General features: G+C 38.4%; 3 protein-coding genes, 1 non-coding gene and 1 pseudogene across 4 annotated transcripts; 2 read left to right on the top strand and 3 right to left on the bottom strand.

Annotated features, from left to right (window-relative positions):
- Positions 1-519: 519 nt before the first annotated feature.
- LOC137965502 (pentatricopeptide repeat-containing protein At5g42450, mitochondrial) lies at positions 520-2,106 on the bottom strand. Its single transcript, XM_068811763.1, has one exon. It carries the CDS (start codon positions 2,010-2,012, stop codon positions 729-731), a length of 1,284 nt encoding a protein of 427 aa, XP_068667864.1. The 5' UTR covers positions 2,013-2,106; the 3' UTR covers positions 520-728.
- Positions 2,107-3,869: 1,763 nt separating this feature from the next.
- LOC137965360 (receptor-like protein kinase THESEUS 1) lies at positions 3,870-7,947 on the top strand (annotated as a pseudogene).
- A 423-nt stretch (positions 7,948-8,370) lies between these two features.
- Positions 8,371-10,050, bottom strand: LOC137966659 (uncharacterized). The gene is made up of 2 exons (XM_068813343.1): positions 9,995-10,050; positions 8,371-9,325 (listed from the first exon to the last, which is right to left on the bottom strand). The coding sequence occupies exons 1-2, from the start codon at positions 10,016-10,018 to the stop codon at positions 8,642-8,644; spliced, it is 708 nt and encodes a 235-aa protein (XP_068669444.1). The 5' UTR covers positions 10,019-10,050; the 3' UTR covers positions 8,371-8,641.
- Positions 10,051-15,029: 4,979 nt separating this feature from the next.
- TRNAY-GUA (transfer RNA tyrosine (anticodon GUA)) lies at positions 15,030-15,115 on the bottom strand. The gene is given in 2 exon segments: positions 15,030-15,065; positions 15,079-15,115. It is a non-coding gene; the product is annotated as a tRNA-Tyr (tRNA).
- Positions 15,116-15,219: 104 nt separating this feature from the next.
- LOC137966098 (diaminopimelate epimerase, chloroplastic-like) lies at positions 15,220-21,878 on the top strand. The gene is made up of 9 exons (XM_068812583.1): positions 15,220-15,509; positions 15,607-15,774; positions 16,041-16,111; positions 16,351-16,408; positions 17,228-17,407; positions 18,021-18,105; positions 20,431-20,490; positions 21,305-21,378; positions 21,502-21,878. Exons 1-9 carry the CDS (start codon positions 15,255-15,257, stop codon positions 21,616-21,618), a joined length of 1,068 nt encoding a protein of 355 aa, XP_068668684.1. The 5' UTR covers positions 15,220-15,254; the 3' UTR covers positions 21,619-21,878.
- Positions 21,879-22,188: the final 310 nt, after the last annotated feature.

Below are 22,188 nucleotides of genomic sequence, written 5' to 3'. Positions count from 1 at the left end.
CTGGGGAGGAGGTTGAGCTGGACTCGCTTGGGGGCCTGGCTGAGACGCTTACAATATTCGATCTGCAGAGTGGACAAGTCGAGTGAGACCGAAACCAGGAATCAACACAGAGAACATGAAAAGTATGAGAACATGGAGGGAGCATCCGCAGCCAATCTCCATCGCTGAATTCTCCTAAACACACTGCACAATCGTTTCCGCTGTCACTTCCATTCTCCTCTTTCCTTCTAAATTGGATTACTGGAAGGGCTTCTAAACTGCTGGGTTCCAGCCCTCGACTCTGCAACAGCGAAGAAGGGTTGTCATGGTTGGCCTCGTTTAAAAGATGTCTCTGGTTTCTGTTTCTTAGGAAGGATCTGTTAAACAACGGGCAGTGCTTTCTGAGGACGTTGTAGTAGCTTAAAAAGAGAAAAATGGTGCAGATGGACGCAACCAGGGAGATGATCAAGGGGTTCCACGAGGGTGAGTAAGCGGATGGAGATGGAGATGGAGATGGGCTTGGCAGCATCTTCTCCTAAAATCCGAGCAGCTGGATGCATCAGGAACCTCTGAATGCAGATCCTCCAGTGGATGTATAGAAGATATTGATGAGTTCAAGGTACAGAAAAGACAAATCTGTCTTGGATAGTGATATTGTAGAGGCAACGAACCTTCGTCACAGGCAGTTACCAACAAGAACCAGACCCTTTATGGAAATATGCCCCTGCTTCAGACTCTCCCCATAGACTTTACGGACATGGATTTTCCTTGGAATGTTCGAAGCAGACTCTTAAAAGCCTGTAAATCTCGTCATCCTCCTGCAGGTGCCTGATTTCACGGTTAACAAATATATGCAATTTGTTTCTGATCTCAATCCAACTGCTACCTGGAACCTTTTTCATCCCTTTTTCCTTCATTTCCTTCCTGATCATGGACGCCTTCTTCCAATTGCCCACGGCAGAGTACAGATTTGAAAGCAAAATATAAGAAGACGAATCCTCAGGATCCAGAGCCAGGATTTTTCTTGCTGCAAGTTCCGCTAGTTCTGTGTTTGGGTGTACTTGGGTTCCACCCAGCAAGGCCTTCCAAAATCCAATTCCAGGATTGAAAGGTAGCTCTTGGAGAATACTTTTAGCCTCCTCGAAAAGCCCAGATCGTGACAGTAGGTTGATCACACAAGCGTAATGCTCCGATTGTAGCATATGAGGTTCTTCTCTTCTTGTCTGATCAAAATATGCATAGCCCTCATGAACAAGGCCGGCGTGATTACATGCAAATAGCAAGCAAAGAAGAGTTATTTCATTCGGTTTGAAACCTGTCTCCTTCATTCTCATTCTCTGAAACAACTCCAGGGCATCTTTCCCCCTTCCGTTCTGTGCATATCCACATATAAGAGCATTCCAAGAAACCACATTTTTTGCTGAAATTCTTTCAAAAGCTAAGAGACTGTCCTCCATATTCCCACACTTGGCGTAAAAGCTGATCAAAGAGTTCGTGACATAAATATCCTGCTTCACCAGCGTTTTGATGGCATACGCATGAAAGCTCTTGCCCATTCCAATGGCCGTTATGTTGGCTGCAGCGGTGAAAACACAAGGATAAGTTGATTCATTTGGTTCTACTGCTTCCCTACACATATCAACGAAGAGGTTTATTGCCTCTTCATTGTGACCCTTCTGGCTAAATGCACTGATTACTGCGTTCCAAGAAACCACGTTCCTCTCGGGCATGTTTCGGAAAATCCTGAGAGCCTCTTCAAATCTCTCATTCTTCATGTACGCACAAATCAGAGCAGTGTAGGAAACAACATTTGGCTGGTGCAGGTCTTCAAATACTCTCTGGGTTAAGCCAACTGAGCCAAATTTTACATAATGATCAATAAGTGAACTACCCACAAAAACGTCTGATTCGAGACCCACCTTGATCGCAGAGGCGTGGAGTTGCTTCCCGCAGTTGTGGTCTTTCAACTCCGTGCAGGAATGAATTAGAGTGCTGAAGGTGAAGTCATTGGGTCCAATGCGTAAGAATAGCATGCCGGAGAAGATATAGACTGCGTCTTTGAGGTGGCCATAGCGTGTCAAATGTCCGATGATGGCTGTCGCCGAGACTACTTGCCAGTCAGTCGTTTCATCGAATAACCGGCGAGCATCAGAAAATAACCCCAATTTGCAGTAACTTTGAACTAGGGCTGATTCACTGATTGAAGTACCGGACTTCAGGATCTGGGCATGATTTTTCTGGGTCTCAAAAACTAGCTTAGGACTGGAGATCTTGGAAAGTAAAGATTTCATGAGCCTAGAAGCAATGCAGACATTACCTTCAGGTTTTAAAATTTTTAAAGAGGAAGCCAGATGACTGAAAACTTCTTAGAGCACAAAACCGAGGAAAAATGAATGAATCAATTCCAGTTATCAGTGAAACAGCACCTAGAAGCCGACATCAACGAACCAAGTAATCTGATCCGGACCATCTAAATGGAGGATAACCAATTAACTAAGATTTTAAGCAGGTAACTCTCAGTCTTGTCAGAATTGGCATTTATTCCTCTTGTAGAAATCAAAACCGAAGGCGACGAAAATTGGTCAAGCGTCAAACACAGTGCAAACTGCGAAGAACTACAATAATGGAGCCTGACCGTGATACTGGCGGGCTCTGTCACGAGGAGCTCTAATCGAGTGTGCACTTAATAAAGGAAATAATTCATCTACAAACCTTTAAAAAGGAGGCAAATGGGTATCCGAAGAACTTCGTCCTCTGTAGGTTGGCTCGTGATTAATTTTCTCGAGAAATAATACATAATGGATAGAGCCTCTTAACTGTAATTGACATATCGTGTCAATAAAGATAAAAAGATTTTTGTGTTTAGCAAACACCAATCTACCATTCGATTGTAACGGTGGAAATGATGCTCAATCGAGGTTTATTGATAGCTAAGTTTTCGGGGTGAAGCTCCACCATGGATTACTACCTTCAGGGCATGTGCAGATTTGCAAAAACTATATGGTAGAGGTGACCAGACACCGACTTTTCAGCTTACATCAAGCGCAGTCATGTGACGGCGTGAAGGAAGCGAGGCAATTGCAAGTAAAGATTAAAGGCAGGTTTGACTGCTTATAGTGATGATGAATAACTGAAATCAGTAAAATAACCTGCACAGTTCCAACTGACCGTTACTGGCGCTATAAGATGGCTCCAATTTCACCCGCCAAATGCTCGTCTTTAAAGGGTTATGAGTTCCGATTCTGAGCTTAATTTCTCATTGCGCAAGAGGAGGCTTCTCAGAGACTCAGACACCCCGTTTGAAACATCGCAATGGTTTCTTTTCAGACGAACTGCTCAAACGCCTTTCCCTTTTTCGCCATTCTCACTTCTTGTCTGTGAGTTCTGAGGTTTGACCACTCTTCTGTAGTTTCTCTTGTTTTCTCCTTCATGGCACCCAAGGGACACTGGGGTGGACTGATTCTTCTGCGCATCAAGGGCTTTGAGTGAATTGGGTTTCCGTGTTTTTCTTATTGGAAGTATTACATGAAGCATGAATGAAGAAAATGGATAGCTGTCTAAATGTAGTATTTTGTCTCTGGACTTCTCCTTCGTCTTCCTCGAGTTTGAGACAATGGCCACGTAAGGCATTTCAGGTAGGCCTTCATCCTGGTGTTTCATTTGTTTGTATTGTTGCGCTGTGGTAGATTTCCACCAAGGATCTCAAGGCAGAAATAGTTAGTGACGCCAGTGCAGGTGCTGCTCCTTGTAAGCACATTTCGAGTTTCTCCCTGAGACAGGAAACGTCCACAGAGTGTACCTGTGTTTTCTCTCGTCTAGTTTTAAGTTCTTATGTAACTTGTTACCCAAAAGAAGGACAAAAAGGAAAAGTTAAACCGTGTATCTGAAGAATGATCCAAAGGATGAACAATAAAGCTCTGTTTCTTCTCGTCAGTATTTTTCAAGTATTTCAGATTCTTTTCGTCCTTGTGGAAGCTTCTTTCCGTCCACCCGGTAGTTCATCTATCGATTGTGGTGCGGATCTAAATGTGACATTAGAGGTCACCAATGGTCGATCTTTTCAATCGAATTTAGGGTTGTCTTCTGTGAGTTTGTCACCCATGTCCCTTATCGTGGTTTCGAAGAATGTTATTGGTCTGCCTGATTTCAACAGGACTGCCCGTGTGTTTACCAAAACGTCTACCTATACCATTGATGCCAGGACAGGAAGATACTTGTTAAGGTTGTACTTCTATCCTCTTGATAATGCTCAGTATGAATTGCAAAATGCTATTTTTTTCCATCAAGGCAAATGACTGTTTGCTGCGTGAGAGATTTTCATTAAGGAGGTCTAAGCGGTCTCCCATGTTTTTGGAGTTTGTAATGAATGTGGCATTGAGGCACTGTCATTAACCCCTTTGAACGGATCCATCGCTTTCATCAATTGCTTAGAAGTGGTTCTTGTTCCGCACAACCAGTTCCCTTCCAGTGCATTATCTATCCCATTAGGTTCTGCAGTTCAAATGTCTTTCCATGTTGGCTTCAAGACACTATTCCGAGTTAACATGGGCAGTCCGTTTCTGACCCCAGAAAATGACACACTGTGGAGGACTTGGCAATCTGACAGTTCATTCCTTATTAACTCAACTTCAGCTCATTCTGTTTCGACTACCTCAAGTTCAATCCAATACCCTAATGGCACTTCAGTTGAAATAGCACCAAATTGGGTTTATGCAACAGCACAAGAAATGGCTGATGCAAATGTTGGAAACCAAAAATTTAATATCTCATGGGTCTTTAAAGTTGATCATCGTTTCACCTATCTTGTAAGGCTTCATTTCTGTGACATAGTAAGTACAATTCGGAATAATCTGGTTTTCAATGTTTACATTATTTACAAAGCAGCTTTAACATCATTTGATATCTCAAGCAAGACAATGGAGTTATCTGCTGCTTACTATGTGGATTTTGCTGTCAATGTTTTGGGGAAGCCAGATGAGATTATCGTTCAAGTGGATCCCTCTGATATCACGATTGCCCCCTCGACTGCAATCCTAAACGGCCTGGAGATCATGAAAGTCAGCAACTTGCTTGACAGTTTTGATGGTTCTTACAGCAAAAACTTTAGTAGCTCCAAACACCCCAGGAGACAAATGTTGATAATAGTTGTCAGTGTAGCCTGTTTGGGAGGACTAGCTCTTTTGAGATCTCTGGTAGCAGCTCGTTATTGCTTTTCTTTCCAAGGAAAGAGTGCTAAAAAGCCAAAACGTACATCTGCATGGCTTCCACTTCCTACCCTTGGAGGTCATTCTGAAACAAAGATATCTACTGGCAGTTATGCTTCATCAGCTCCTTCTTTGGGTTTAGGAAGGGTACTGGCCTTTTCGGAGGTAAGTGCAGGCACAAAAAAACTTCGATGAGAAGTTAGTAATTGGTGTAGGTGGTTTTGGAAAAGTATACCGAGGGATATTAGAACATGGTGTTACAGTTGCTGTAAAACGCAGAAATCCAAGATCCCAACAAGGTCTAGTTGAATTCAGGACTGAAATCCAAATGTTGTCAAAGCTTCGTCACCGCCATTTGGTTTCACTTATAGGATTCTGTGAAGAAATAAATGAGATGATTCTTGTCTACGAGTATATGGCTGGTGGACCTCTCAGAAAACATATATATGGGTCGGATCTCCCCCACTGACATGGAAACAGAGACTAGGGATTGGTATTGGAGCTGCAAAAGGTTTGCATTACCTACATACTGGGGCAGCTGAAACCATCATCCATCGTGATGTCAAGACGACCAATATTTTATTAGATGAGAACCTAACAGCTAAGGTTGCAGATTTTTGGTTGTCAAAGATGGGACCCACACTTGATCAAACCCATGTGAGTACTGCAGTGAAAGGAAGTTTTGGGAATCTTGATCCAGAGTACTTTAGAAGGCAGCAACTCACAGAGAAGTCTGATGTCTACTCATTTGGAGTTGTGTTGCTGGAGGTATTGTGTACTAGACCAGCTATTAATCCAGCCCTCCCCAGGGAACAGGTTAATATTGCCGAATAGGCAATGCATTGGCAGAAGAAAGGTCACCTTGAACAAATAATGGACCCATATCTATGTCAAATGCCTAGCCAATACAACTCAACAGACCGGTATGTTAGGTGCGGAAAGCAGAGTACTTAACCCAAGTGGACCAGGGGCGGATGGAACCTAACCCAGGTGGACTGGAACCACCTAGCTCTGACACCCACCGTTCCCGTGCCCTACCGCTTCACCCGGGATTCGAACGCGGGAATGTGGTGCCTAGCTTTGATACCATGTCAAATGCCTAGCCAATACAACCCAAAAGACCAGTCTGTTAAGTGCGGAAAGCCAAGTACCTAACCCATCAGTGGACCAAGGGTGGACGGAACCTAACCTAGGTGGACCAGAACCACATAGCTCTGACACCCACTGTTCCCGTTACCTACCGCTTCCGCCGGGATTCAAACGAGAAACGTGGTGCCCAACTTTGATACTATGTCAAACACCTAACCAATACAACTCCACAGACTGGTCTGTTAGGTGCGGAAAGTAGAGTAGTTAACCCAGGTGGACCAGGGGCGGACGGAACCTAACCCAGGTGAACCGGAACCACCTAGCTCTGACAATCTAGGGAGTAAAGTAAATCTAGATTTGGTCCGAAAGTTTGGTGAGACAGCAGAAAAGCGTTTAGCAGAGCAAGGTAGTGAGAGGCCTATGATTGGAGATGTATTATGGAACTTGGAATACGCACTTCAGCTTCAAGAAGGTACAGCACAAAGTGTAGTGCAAGAGAATAGCACAAGTTATATAACAGACCTGCTTCACTGGATGAGCATGACAGTTCTGGCATTGTCAGTGAGAGAATCGGATATTGAAACGAGCTGCGTAGTCTTCTCGCAGCTGATGAATCCCAGAGGGAGGTAGACTTTGTTACTCTTCAGATACTTCACAGAGAACTGCAGCCTTTTTGGATTCCCAAACAGAAGCTAACATTCTTCTATTGAGATTTTGTTTCCAATTCAAATATTTGTTGTACTTCATCTTATTCATCTTTTTTATTTTTTCATTTGGATTTTATTTTTCATGTTCAAACTCTGCCATTCACTTACAAAAGTCTCTTTTTGTTGTACCAGAGGTTTGACTGAGACATTTAACGTTATCAAGTCTTAGAAATGAAGTCATATCATTCCAGCATTTTTTGTGATATCCTTATTCAACTTAAAAGAATAAAAATGTTTCCATGGCAGATTGTAATGTTCTGGCAGCAAATGAATAAGACTTTGTTTGACAATCTGCAGTCAGAGGCTCAATATCCACAGATCCGTTTCAATTGGATAGGCAAAGAACCATTAAGAAGGGGAGAAACAGCAATGCACTCCTTTTCATGGAAACGAAGAAGTAAATAAAAAGCTAGAACGGTGATCATGACATAATGGGTTATACTTTTGGGTGCCAAATGATCAAAAGACAAGGACTTGTTCTGAACTTCTTGGAGAGGAGAATCTTGGTCTCCTGCAGAATAATGAAACAAAATCTAACCCTGTTTCAAAAGTCAGCTACGTTAGACCAATCACTTGTTTGGCCTTTAAAGAAGTAGGTTTAAATCTCCACCAACGTATTTGACAACAATTATCAATTATTAAAGTAGCTCTCTCTCAACTATTTTTTTGATTGTATTGGCAGAAACAAACAGTTCAAGTTTGTGAAGAACAGAGTATAAAAGTTGACACAAGAGTACAATAATATCAAAAGGGGTAGTTGAAGCTTGGACTTTTAAGTACCTGTTCCCATTGAAGTTTTATCTCCTTGATTTGCTTTTCCACAGTGGCTTACATGGTTAATGATTTGCCCTGAATATGGAGATGTGAGAAGCAGGTCTGCAAGAAGTGCTAACCAGTCAAATGAAGCATTCAGTGAGCTCCCATTGGAACGATTTCCCTTTGAAGTTTCATCTTCCAATGCTAACTGAAGTGGACGTCGGTCGTGCCAAAGTCATTTTTTGTCCCCAAAAAGCTCACAGTCAAATGAAATAATTCTCATTTGTCCTCTTCTCGAATGAGACCTGCAAGATTTCATATTTTCAAACACGGAGGTCTAATTGGAGGCTAATGGACGAGTAAGGCAAGATCATTAGGTACACGTCAATTTTTTATTTTTATCTTAGAAATTAAAAAAAAAAAAGGGTCCTCTTCCTCTCCCTTCTTCTATACTTAGAATACTGCTGGGCTTCTTCTATCTTGCAGAAAGATTATGGAGAACGGAGCTCCAGTCCTCCCCTCCCTCCTTGGTGAGGAGAGAATTATAGAAAATACTCCAATAGAATAATTGAATAGAAACTTCCATTGAAAGGAGTTCTTTATTAGAGTGTTTATTTAGACCGATCAAATGTCAATCCATAAGAGAGATTTCGAGAAAAAACTCCTTAGCAAAATCAAGGTAAAACGATTGCCTGAAACTGTCCAAAATCCCTAGAAACCTACATTCTATACACATTAACAATGTAGGTTTCTATACATTAAAAATGAGTATCATACAAATGCAGAGACAGCTTCTGCTGGATGTGGAACTTCACCACTGCAACAGAGACTCTCAGCCCATTTCCGTCACTGAAGCTTCTGGTGCTTTAAAGTGGGTAATGGACTCGGACCATGGAAATAATTATCTCAATGTGAAAGATAAGAACTCGAAATGGGTTTTTGTAAAAGGGTGGCAGCACTGCCGCCTTTGATTGAAACAGGTGGAATTTGGAAAGATTGCTGCGGCGGTGGGTTCCGCCATTGAGGCAGTGGACCGGCAACAAGGAGGTTTTTCAGAAGCGGGCCTGCATTGCTCACGGCGTCCAAGAATTTTCCTCTTTCGGGTAATTTTTTCTTCATGGCAAGCTGATCAATTATCAGAGATGCCGGATCAATGTGAGTGGGGGTAGGAAATCCTTGCTGAACAGGTTGATGGTGAACGCCGACGTTATTCAAATCAGGCATGTTCAGGTTGGACATTTCCGGCAAAGAACCAGCGTCGAGGAAAGAATCGACCGGCGAGCCATAAGAGTGATGACTGTTGTAGGTATCGGATAGGCTGTCAGAATCTGTGCTGCTGGTAATCCCTTTAGAGAACCTCACGGGTGGGCTGTCGGACTCGAGATTGGGAAGAAGATTGCAGGGTTCTGTTTGACACAGCTGGGTGAGTAATTTCCGCAGCTGCTCCCTGAGTTCATCTCTTTCGCGTGAAGTCTCTTTCAAGAGGTAGAGTAATTGCTTCTCAGTTTCTTCGTTTTGTCTCTTCGTCTCCTTCGCAGCCTCGAGTTCGAAAGAGGTGTACATCAGCAACTGCTTCAACTCATCCATGTTCTGAATCAAAAACCGTACATCAGAAAGAAATTACAAGAAACATTACATGTAAAAGCACCCAGTGAATCTTTAATGCATGCAAAAGGGAATGTGTAAGAAGCAGAAAAATGGTGAATTTCATCATTTACTTCTATCAGGAGACCAAAAGTACTGTAACTGGTTAAAGCACATTCAATCCATTCCTTTATCGTAAAGACAGAAGTGATTTTTCGTATTAACACTGTTGTCCAACTAAATTCGAAGACGGAGTAAGTGAAAACAGTTGGAATTATGAGGAGTGAGTGAATTTTGATTACAGAATGATGGCGTTGATCATCCTCTTCAGTCACCGTAACTGTTTAAATTATGAGAACCCAATTCTAACATTTTCAGCAAATCCATTATCGATCTCTTTCAGTTTGTGAAAGCAGGTGAAAAAAACAAGCTCTAGTAACACCGAATACTCTTCTTCTTCGGCATTACAAAAGGCCAAACGAGAAAAAAACGAAACAGAGGCGCTGAAACAAGGAAGAAGAATCATTACTTTCAGAAATTTGATTCACAATAACGAAACAAAAAAAAAAAAAAAGACAGATGCTCGAAAATGTACAAGAGGAGAGGCATTGAGAGCGGAAACAGTAAAGCTCAGTGCCCAAAAACAAGAGATCAATGAACTGAAACGAAACCAACCTGCTGATAACTTCGAAAAGCCATGCCTTCCGTTCTTCCTTTTCTAAACCCGAGGACTTTCAACCATTCTCAGAAGACGTGGTTTTTGGCCCTTCATATAAAGGTCTCTCAAATACTTCCAGAAACCCAATCCACATCAAAGAAAAAAAAAAGGTAATTGTTTTTTTTATAAACCTTCAAAGGAAACCTACCAATTCCGTATCCGTAAAAACCCAGAAAAACCCTCCTCCTTTCAAGGCCTACGGTCTGTAAAATTGATTGACCAGAATTTTCTCTCCAACCCATCTTTGTAAACCCAGCATATAATTACGTTTGAACAGTTTCGTTTACAATATTTTCCATAAGTTCTAATTCAATATATGGTAGGTGAGCATTTAACAAATCCTGTAAAATTTTCAGGAACCACAGCAACAGAGGATCCGTAATCTGTATCCAATAAACGATCCTCTGGCTCTGCTCTGTATAGTTCCTTTAAGTACGATTTGTTGATTTACAGAATCCAGTCCTGGTCAAAAAGGATTTATTTTTTTCTGCAGATCTTCTGCTGGGTCCTCCAGAAAAGCAAAGTAATTTCTGCACCTACAAGCCAAACACTGAACCAGTAAAGTCTTGGACTCTTAATTTGCAGCAAAATCTCATCCTAATTTACTGTTCTAAATTGACAACCTCTTGGAGTCGTACTTTTCATTAATGGAAGAACCTCCAGGTAAAACCTTTTTCTACCCAGAAAAACACTCGGTATAAATTTTTATTTTCTGAAACCAGTTTGAACAGTTTTCTAATGTTAGCAGAATTTTACTTGAAAGGTAAATAGAATCTAATTATATCCTGAAATCTTTTTGATTATCTCCCATGTCTGACAAAACTCTTCCATGAGTTTCAATCCCGCAAGATTGAGACTAGCATTAATACTAATGAAAAGAAAGAATGAGATTGAAACCTATTTAATTAAAAGTGATTAGTTTGATTAGACTAACAGATGTGAACCCCCAAAATGATGGTCAAGAGTATAATTTACAGTTGAGGAGAGTGGAGACCACTACAGCCTTTTCAATGGTTAGATTGAAATAACTACGCAGAAGCACATGAAAACGCACAAGGCTCCTACTCTGGCCTACTCCAATGATGGAGAGCAGTAGAGTGCAAGGGGAACTGCCCAAGGAAACTGTAACAAACCATCTCAAGAGTGACCCCTCTCATCCGCTCCATATCCCTTGATTTCAACCCAGAAATTCGTCTTCTTCGGCATCGGGGGCGACAAACAGGGATTTCCCATGTGCATAGTTTATTTCCAACAAGGCGGTTTCGGCACTCTTTTGAAGATTCTTAAATACTGATTTGAGGTTTTTGCGTTTGTCTTGGGGGATTTGGATATGAAAAACCGTCTTGAAGCTCTTGTTCAATGAATCTCGTCGTCATGTGAACCGGTCACCTTCCTCTGTGAAAAGACGATTTCATTTTCCGCCCTCCATTAGATTCAATCCGTTGCCTAAATAATTCAATCTGGTCTGGTCACGAGAGAGTTGCTTTCTTATTTCTTAAATAGGTTCAGGATTTTTATTTTTTTTCCTCTGTGTTTTACAGTGGTGTAGTGGGAGAGATGACCGTTTGGAGCCGGGAAGCAGCAACGGCTTTACCCGTCGACCGGAGCAGGCGAAAAAAAAAAAAAAACCCTAGATTCTCCCTCGTCACTCAATCCACGTGTCTACCCACGGAATGTCCCATCAATCATTTAACAAAAGTCGGGAGCGAGGCCATCGTTTTGTCCTCTTGCGCACATGCTCCTCCGTTTCCCGCCACGTGGTCTTATCCTCTCTACTAACCCGGTTTTGCACGAGCACCTCGCGGCCTCCACTTGCCGATACCCTCGGCGCCGCCAGGCACATGCGAGCTGTGCTCCCTCGTCCCTGCTTCGGTCTGATTTTTGTTTTGGACCTCGTTGGCGGGTGGGACCGGGTTGCCGTTCTTTGAACCGAATGGAACTTGTCTTGAATTGGTTGAGCAGCTACCAAACTTTGAAGTGGTTGTTGGGAATTTTGTTGGACTTTGAATAATATACAGAGAATCTAGTGAGGTGATTATGTCTACGAATTAACATTATTTGCTTAATTAATAATGATATTATAAATATTTTAAATTTTATTTTAAAATTTTTATTTAATTAGAGGAGAAAAGTTTCTTCCCCATGTGTACAAGATTATTTAATTGGGACATAGATTCTCCCTTCTATACAAAAAGAGAATCTAGGGTTTTTTTCCTTAAATTCTCCCTCGTCCCAATTATACCCAAAATTAAACACTAAAAAATAAGTCCTAAAATAACTGAACAATTAAACATAAATATAAAGCTAACGTAACTAAAACTTCTTTAACTGTGACTTTTCTATGAGACATTATCCTGTGAGACTCATGTAAGACTTTATCATACATGCTCTTCAACACTCCCCATCAAACTGAAGTTTATAACTTTAGCTTGTAATGAAAAGGATTTTTTGTCTTCAATTTTCTTTTGCTGAAAAAAATTTCTTCATAGATGCAAAAACTTCATCTTTTGTGCTTCCCCTTTCTTGAATATTTTGCTCATATAAAAATTACCACAACATGTGTAGCAAAATACCTCTTTCTTGTACTTCTTCTTCTATTTCTCCCCTACAAGCTAGGGTAAAAAGGACATATGGACTCATCTTGGATAAAACACAATGTGGGAGAAGAAAATCACTTTAGTCTTTGGCCAACATGACCATTGACTCTTTCAAATTTGATATCTCCCTTTTAAAAACCCAGATTGAGAATTGGATGGACAGGTAAGAAAATAGACTTACAATTTTTTTTATATATAATTCTCCATATAAAGTGTTGTTCTTGATGGTATAAAATGCTTCAAAAGTTGAAGCTTTCTACTGCTCTTCAAATCTCTCTTGCAGTTTGACCTTTGTTGCTTCAAATATCGATCTCTCTTTGTAAAAAATTTTGGTTTCCAAAATTCTTTTTGAGTTGGAAAGTAGACTGAAGGATATTTCCATCAATATATAATTTTCAATATAAAGGGTTTAGTATACAGGTGTGAATGCCAAGAAATCAACGATACTAGGATACGAAAGAAAGAAAATAGAGTTAATATATTAGAAAATGATCACATTATCTCTGTGGGTTGATTTAGTCAACTCATAGAACCCACTTTGATACCATGTTAAATTTCTAGAAAAGAGAAAAAATTCACTAACTTGATGTAATTTGAGTAAATAAGCCTCTATTTGTAATAGAAAACATAAGTAGAATCAAATTACAATTAAACTACCATTGTCCCAGTTACGTCCAAATTGAAACACTAAAAGATAAATCCTAGAACAATTGAACATAAATAGAAGACTAACATAACTAAAAACACATTTAACTAAGACTTTTATGTGAGACTCGTATAAGACTCCACAATAATAATTTTTGGTTTTGTGAAACTTTTTATTATGAGAGTCATATAAAACTTTTTCATACCTACTCTCCAACAAATATAAATCAAAATAATTATCCACAAGCCTTTTTTACACTAGTTCACAATTCACTTAAAAGATTGCTACATCCATATTTTACACTTGAGAGTTTAGTTCACTAAATAAAATGTCAAATGATATCCACCACAGTGAACCCAAGGGGTCCAAAGTACAATATCTACCTAATACTTGGGACTTAATTGATAGTTATTAAGTATATACACCTAAACTCTCGAAAGGATTTTAACTATCAATCAATCTATCCAAGTCTTAATTATTTTAAAATGAAAGAGCTTCCCTTTTTTTTCCGCCAAATATGTAGGTAATGTTTTGAATCTAGGCTTGGGATTATATTAATTTGGAAGTAGTAACTTTCTTTTGAATTTCTGGCCTCCTTAAGTAGGATACATGTAGTTGACTCACTTGGTGTAATCGACTTCATCTTTATCTTGGTAAACCAACTTCTTTCTAATTCAAAACTCACTATGTCAGGGGTCAGACTCCTTTTTCTGCCTTTGATACTTCTTCCTTCACAAAATGATTGACTCCTTTTATTTTCAAAATCCACTATTTCGAGGGATCGACTCCTTTTTTTAGCATGGTTGACTTCTTTGAACTTTTGTGCTTAAGTCTTTAGATCTCCTACTAAAGGGGGTTCACTATTTTCAATTTATTTTTTATAGTGGTCAACTCCTTTTGACTTTAGTTCCTCGTATTTTCAAGTGAAGGAGCCAACTCCCTCGATTCCTTCAAGTCTTTATCTTCCCTACTGAAGTGTTGGACTGCTATGCATGGAGTCTTCTCATTTTGCTCATTTTTTTGTCGATTATGAAACGAAGAGGTATGAGAGCATGTAGTGAATCTGTTATATATATATATTTTTTATGTTTTTTGAAACTATGAATTTATTAAAAAATTAAATGTTTATTATTCTCCCATACATGCTTATATTTAGAAATAAATTTAATACAATTTAGTTTGAGCTAATGAAATAATTTATTTTGAAGTTACACAACCTACTATGGATGGCATATTATTCTCATGGTTCATCAACTTGACCCGATGCATTTGTAGCCCTATATGTAAGTGTAAGAAATGTTGGAAGAAGTAATCTATTTATAGTGACAATGATGTAAATTGTCTTCAATTCTTATATATTTTTTACCCATCTTAGGGTAAAGAATATTGATGTAATTTTTTAGGTTTTTAATATTATAAATAGATGCTAAGGAGAGGATTAGGGATGTGACTCATAACCCTAAATCCTCGATCTCTCCCACATAGCCGTCCACTTTCTTTTCTCTTCGGTTCATCTTCGCTCCTAAGAAGATAATTTAATAAAGAATTTAGTCAGAGATGCTTTAATTATATATTTAATTATTATTTTAATATATTATTATAATACTTTGATGTTATTTATTTATTGGTGATTTTATGTAAAAAAATTTATAGGTTTCGTTTAACCAGAAAATTGGAATACATCAACGTGGGATCTTTAAATTTCTGATTTAGAAGAAACGTGTGGGCAGCAAAAATATCAATAAAAATTCCGACCTGCCGGATTCGAACCAGCGACCTAAGGATTAACTGCTCAGCACTACAGTCCTCCGCTCTACCAACTGAGCTAAGGTCGGATGCTGATGATTTTAAATATTATTAAAACTTAAACATAAAACATGTCCAACATGCAAATTTATGGTACTACTCACAACAATCTGGACTGACGCGTTCTCGTTTCTGCCTCCTCTGATCGTTTAGTCCTAGGCGGCGATCATGGCAGCCTCCATTTCTGTCACTCTCTCTTGTCCCTCACCTCGCACTCTATCTCCCTCCAAACTATCAATAGCACCTCCGAGACCGTATAGCTTCACTTCCTTCTCTTCCCGCCAAGTATCCAACATATCTGTTTCTGCTTCCATGAGCATTGAAGCTCCTCAGAAATTCTCTCACCCCTCGTTTCTGGACCGAAGGGAGTCTGGATTCCTTCCTTTTGTCAAATACCAGGGCCTCGGAAATGATTTCGTCATGGTATTCCTGTCCAAGTTTTGTTTTTTAGTCTCTTCATATGTTTTCCTTTTTTTTTATTTTGAGAATGAGAGTTTTATGGGGAAATGCTGTTTTTCAGGTGGATAATCGAGATTCCCTGGTACCCAAGGTATCTCCTGACCAGGCAGTGAAAATATGCGATCGCAATTTTGGAGTCGGTGCTGATGGGGTAATCTTCGTAATGCCCGGTGTTAAAGGCACTGATTACTCGATGCGGATTTTTAATTCGGATGGAAGTGAACCAGAGGTAATCGTTCTTCATTGTTAGCTGGTCCATGAAACTGATATTGATCTAAGTAGGCTTGGTCATTTGGTCTATTAGTAGCAAATAAGAAAGCTTTAGTAGAATGTTCATAGTCGCGAATTTTCTAAACTTTACTATAGAATTCGTTAGACCTGTCTTTCCTTTGTTTCGGAAAGAGGCTCATACTGAAAATGCGATTCTATAACTGTCAACTTCAGCAATTCCTGGTCAGATTGTCTCATATTGAACTTCAATTTACATGAATCCAGATGTGTGGCAATGGAGTACGTTGTGTTACCCGTTTCATTGCTGAGCTCCAAAACTTAAGTGGGACTCAAAGGTGCTCTGTGTTCTTCTCGTGTTTGTATCGCCTACTTTTGCTGTTGATCAATATAATCAATATTTTTTTGTTAACTTAAATGCTTCACCATTTATCTGATCATATCATTCCAATGATCTAGTTAACATAAGGCTTTCTGTGAAGAACTATATCATTTTTTTTTTGTTTCGTGAACTTCTTGGTGAATGGTTCCTACAGTAGTCAATTGTTTATGATATTTTTATTTTTATACTTTGCAGCTTTACTGTTCACACCGGTGCTGGTCTAATTGTTCCTGAAATTCAAAATGATGGACAGGTACATTCATTCAACTATTGTTGCAATAACAAATAAAATACTTTTTAAATGTACTTTGCTCTGCATTTCTTGTGCAATTTTAGTGTTTTATTTCTTTTTTACTAGTTGCATGGGGGATAAAAGAGGATAAGTTGTGATCTTAAGAAGATAGTTCCCTCTTTCTTTTGTAGGAGAGTTCTTGAGATAGTGCTGGACATTCACAAAATTCTCTAGTTCAGGATCTATGGTGATGCATTCTTCTTGTTCTCTCATATGAAGGACTCTTCATTACTTGTTGGAAGTTTGCTGTTCTATGTCACTTAGTGGACTAGTAAAAAAAAAAAAAATAGCATATTCCTTGTTCTAATTGGCCATAGAATGCTATATTTTTATGCTGTTACTGTGGGTTCCAACTTCTGCCTCTGTTTTATCTGCTACATAGTTTTTGCTTGTGTAACCTTCAAATCTTTCTTTCTCAGAAAAATAATTGTCTTAAAAAATCATTCTCCATGTTTGTCTTATGTTCTTTGACAGAACCTTAAACTAATTCAGAGAAATTTTCCAGTCCTGGTCCACCCATCAAAGACAAACTCATGTACTCCCCCCCCCCCCAAAAAAAAAAAGAAGGACATATAATGTATATTATTTCTCAATTTTAACTTTTCAGTTCACGTGAAACAACAATAACTTCACCATCCCAGCCCTTGATTTGAATGTGAAATTCAGTCGAATCCCCTCTTATTGCTGATAACCTGGAAATTTTAAAATGCGGATTAAGACAGGGAATTAGATGACTCTAATTGTTTTATTGTCTAAAATTTTGCTTATTTGCTTGCTTAGGTAAAAGTTGATATGGGTCAGCCGGTGCTTACTCCATCAGAAGTACCCACTAGATTGCCGGCTAATAAAGATGGAGCTGCTGTCAGAGCTGATTTAGTAGTAGACAACATTAATTGGAGTGTGACCTGTGTTAGTATGGGAAATCCTCACTGTGTTACTTTTGGAAAAAATGAATCTGAGGTAAGATTTCTATGAGAAATTCAGCATTTGCTAGGTGTTTATTTCTTGTTTGTCTTTCCCATTTCATTTCACTGTTCAACTTCCTGAAGCGCTAAATATGGTTTGATATTTTGGTCCACTTAAAACCAAACAAGTTTCTAACTCCTTGGTGTATAGAGTGTAACCCCTAAAATAAATTCCCTTTTTTGGTTTCCCCTTTCTATGTATTCTCAGAGTTTTCTCAAATTAGAGTATTTTTTCTATTTTTTTAGTAAGCAACATTACCAATCACTTATACGAAACACAGGTTTATGTCTCTAGTCATTAATTTAGTGACGTGTGGTTGCTTCTACAAGAATGTAATACATCAGACGGATGGAACCAACAAATTGTTTCTTGATTGCCATGATTAACTTTTTAAGACTGTTCACAATGTGGATGGTAAAGTGCATGTATGCCCACTTTACTTTTTTTTTTTTTTTGAACCGTGATAAATATTTTTGCAAAAAGAAAAAAAGAAAAGGTAAGAATGGGAGAAAACATTGATACTGAGAGAGAGAGAGAGAGAGAGAGAGAGAGAGAGAGAGAGAGAGAGAGAGACCTAAATACTAATTTGTATGTTTGCTTGGTTTAGATCTTGCAGGTTGATGACTTAAAGTTGGCGGAAATTGGCCCAAAATTTGAGCATCATCAAATGTTTCCTTCTCGAACAAACACAGGTTAGCATAATTTTTCTTGGAGGCAATTGTGAATTATCAAATGCTTGCTCTTTGCAATTGACAATTAGAGACCTAGACTATAAGATTCAAGCATCATATTTTAAACTGTTGTAAATAATAGTTGTTTCTTCAATCTGTTCCCATGGTGCTCCCTGGTAGAGTTTGGTGTATGGTGTAACTGATACTCTGAAAAATCATGCAACTGTACTTAGGTAATAATACCCTTGTTTGATGCAAGCCCTAGCCAGGCCAAGTTAATCATGTTACTGTTTCACTGATGAACAATTAAAAAATATCAATTTAATGCTTTCTTCTTCCATCTCTCTTTTGAATTACTGTTTTTTATTGGGAATTTCCCTAAAATACCCATTTAAAATAAATTATTTTCAAAAACACCGACGTCATCAAAATATTTCTAAAACTACCCAACTTTGATCGGTCAAATGCCTATGTGTGCAGTCAAAAGTGACACGTAAGCTTTGACTGCTTATGTGTCGCCACGTCATCGGTGCAGTAAACATAGATCAACACGCCGTCTGCCACATCATTATTTTACCATGTCATCAGATGACATGTCATTAAATAAAAAATTAAATAATCCTCACCATATTCTACCATAGGCATTGTTTTTCAAAATAAGTTGTTTTAAATGCCTTATGTGTCCCCTTTCATCTTTCTCCTCTCCTCTCCTCTCCTCTCGCCCCCGCTCCTCTCGCCCTCTCGCCGCCGCTTGGCCTCGGCCTCCTCTCCTCTCACCCTCTCGCCACTACTCGGCCTCGACCTCCTCTGGCCTTGCCCTCTCTCCTCTCGCTGCCATCGCTTGGCCTCGACCTCCTCTCCTCTCCTCTCCTCTCCCCCCCTCTCCTCTCCCCTCTCACAGTGCCTGCAGTCGCCGCTCCCCACCGCTCGGCCTCAACCTCGCCCTCGACGCCCCCTCTCAATTAAAAAATTAAAAAATATTTTAAATCGATAATAAAATATGTTAAATTAGTAATAGTAAGGTTTTTTAATTAATTATATATTTATTTTATTTTTAATTATTTTAAATATAAGGTAATAATAAATTTGAAAAAATGTATTGATAAATTTGATTTTGAAACTCAAAACTAAAATTTTCATATTTTTTTATTAAAATAATTTTTAAATCGATAATAAAAAGGTGTTAAAATGGTAAGAGTAAGATTTTTTATAACTTATTATTTTAAATATAAGGTAATAAAAAGTGTACTGGTACATTTATTTTTTAAACTCAAGTAAAATTTTCATATTTTTTCAGTTAATAAATATTTTAATTGATAATAAAAGGTGTTGTAAGATTTTTAATTAACTAATATATATTTTCAATAATTTATTATTTTGTAAATAATGTGATAAAAATTATACAAATAAATTGTATTTTTAAACTCTAAAATAATTTTTAGGCTTCGAGACATAAAATTTATTACTTTTCCCAAAGATAAATGTCCAATATTGTAGATATCAGGTAATAAAAAAATGTATCTGATTTATTTATTTATTTTTTAAAATTATTCAATTTTTTCATTTAATGACGTGGTAAAATAATGATGTGGCAGACGACGTTTCGATCTATGTTTACTGCATCGATGACGTGGTGACACATAATCAATCAAAGCTACGTGTCACTTTTGACTGCACACATAGGCATTTGACCAGTCAAAGTTGGGTTTTAAAAATATTTTGATGACGTCGGTGTTTTTGAAAATAATTTATTTTAAATTGGTATTTTAGGGAAATTCCCTTTTTTATTTCAAATTTTGATATGGACTGCATATTATTCAAAATGATTCTTATTTCATGATGATTACTATATTAATTTTCATGTACTCCATACTTTCTTTGAATTGTTTGTTTGAGTTATATTTATATGAGAACAATTTTACTTTTATGTTTTGCACTAATAAATATTCTTTTCTTCCTCAAAAAAACTAAACAGTATTCATTTGTGATTTGATTGCTGATTGAACCAATGGGCCAACCTGTTGAAATAGCAACAGTTCTTAGAAAAAGAAAAAAGCTCTGATTCTATACCCCTACTGGGAAGAAATTCTTGGAAGCTGGAACGAAGGTTTCCATCAAAGAAGTGATGATGCATTAAAAATAGAAAGGAAATTTAAAAAAAAAGGGATGGTTTAGAAATAGGAAGGAAAAATGCTTACAGATGATTCCTTCAAAAATTACTTGGAGAATAATGTTTTATGGCTGATTCCATTGATTAGTGGGAAATGCTTTTAATAAAATTTTCTGTAAATAGTATTTTGTTTTATTCAATTGCCTTACATAAGTCCTATGTTTTCCATGTTGCAGAATTTGTGCAAGTTTTCTCTCGTTCCCATCTTAAAATGCGTGTCTGGGAACGAGGTGCAGGTAATCTCTTTTAGTTTATCTCTGATTTTTCTTTTTTAAAATATGCTGATTAAGGCACTAAGGATCCATTGGTTCCATTGTAAAATATGCTGCTCTTATTTTGTTGACTAGTGAAAGCATGTGATGTGAGCTTTGAGCTTGTTGAAATTTCATCATCTTACCCTTGCTACAAATATTGCAAGTTTTTTCTGCTTTTGATAAGATACCATCATTATACCTTACGGAAAAAGAGTCCAAATTGGTGGTATGCACATGACCAGGTTGGGTACAACTAGATCTAGATTATGGTTCTAAAAGATTGATTTGTTCTTGATTGAGTTGTATTCGGGCAACTTGGACCCTGGTCCAGTCCTGATGTCTTAATAGGTCCAAAACCTGGACATGAGGCCTGGTTAATATGGGCTAGATTTTTTTGAGTTACCAAGCAAAAAAGGGCTCTTTTGATGAGCCTAATCTGTGCTCAGCAAATTCATATATCAGTGGTGGGTGTCTTGGATTTCCTTAGATGTCTTGCCCTGTCAAAAATCTGTTGTCTGAGATGTCTTGGACAATATTTGATGTCTCATTATTTTATATAAAGGGTCAAGACGTCTCGCCCAAAATGCAAGATGTCATGGCGAGATGCCCACCTCTGTCATGTATTCCTAGTCCTTTGTAAGATTTTCTGATGCTAAATTTAGCATAGTGTTGTGGATGCATGTAATTAATTGCACAGACACAATAAAGACCCAATTATCTTTGTCCTAAGATGTTTGGATGAAGGGAAAAGGAGAAAGAGATCCAATTATCTAAGAAGTTGCTTTTCCAAATTCAGGTGCAACTCTAGCCTGTGGGACTGGTGCTTGTGCAGTGGTAGTTGCTGCAGTTCTTGAAGGTCGTTCTGAAAGGGTAAGAGATAAATGTTTTGGATGTATTTCCTGTCTTTTAGCTTTCTCTCCAAATGACATTCTTCATAACACCCCAAGGATAAAAGGTTTTATTTTCTTATTAATTTCTTCATGTGAAAAACAGAAATGCACGGTTGATTTGCCAGGGGGCCCATTGGAGATTGAGTGGAGGGAGCAAGACAATCATGTCTACATGACAGGGCCAGCAGAGGTAGTTTTCTATGGTTCTGTAGCCATATGATTTGTCAAGCTGTGAAGTGATGATCAAGGTTGTGCTCATTTTAAAATCCGATTTCGTTACATTACTGACCCTATGTTCCTAGGTACTCAAAGTTCATTGTAACACTGTAGTTCCTCCCAAGCAAAAATTGAAACGTATGATCATTCCTGTATCTTAAGTCAATCTTAAGCTTTCAGAAAACTTGCAGCTGTAACTGTCACACTGCAACGTATGCCACAAACTGTTCAGTCTAATATTTAATCTTTTGGTGTGGTTAAGTACATTCAGCAACTAGCTCGTTAGTGCTATATCTTCATTGCATGCGCACCTGCTTCCTGTTTTTGACTTTGACTCTTACCTGCTGTCCTTTTTCAGTATTTTTAATTCGTACAAAAAAGGAGATTGTTCTGTTGTCAAAGGCACCAGTTTCACTAGTTTTTGTTTTTTTTTTTCTGAGTGAATAGTAAACTCTAGTAGTTTAGCAGCAAATTGGTTTTTGTTATTTGAATGGACATGACCTACCTGAAGTGAATGGGGCACTGGAGCAGCACTTGCTGGATCATTTCGTTCCAATACTAGGATGTGCAATGC

This window comes from Aristolochia californica, unplaced genomic scaffold (assembly GCF_029961685.1).
Source record: "Aristolochia californica isolate CCGP_79_NKW_82.1479 unplaced genomic scaffold, dmAriCali1.0.hap1 SCAF_5, whole genome shotgun sequence".
Taxonomy (NCBI): Eukaryota; Viridiplantae; Streptophyta; class Magnoliopsida; order Piperales; family Aristolochiaceae; genus Aristolochia; species Aristolochia californica.
The sequence above is the reverse complement of the archived record's forward strand: the minus strand, read 5'-3'. Positions and strand labels throughout refer to the sequence as shown.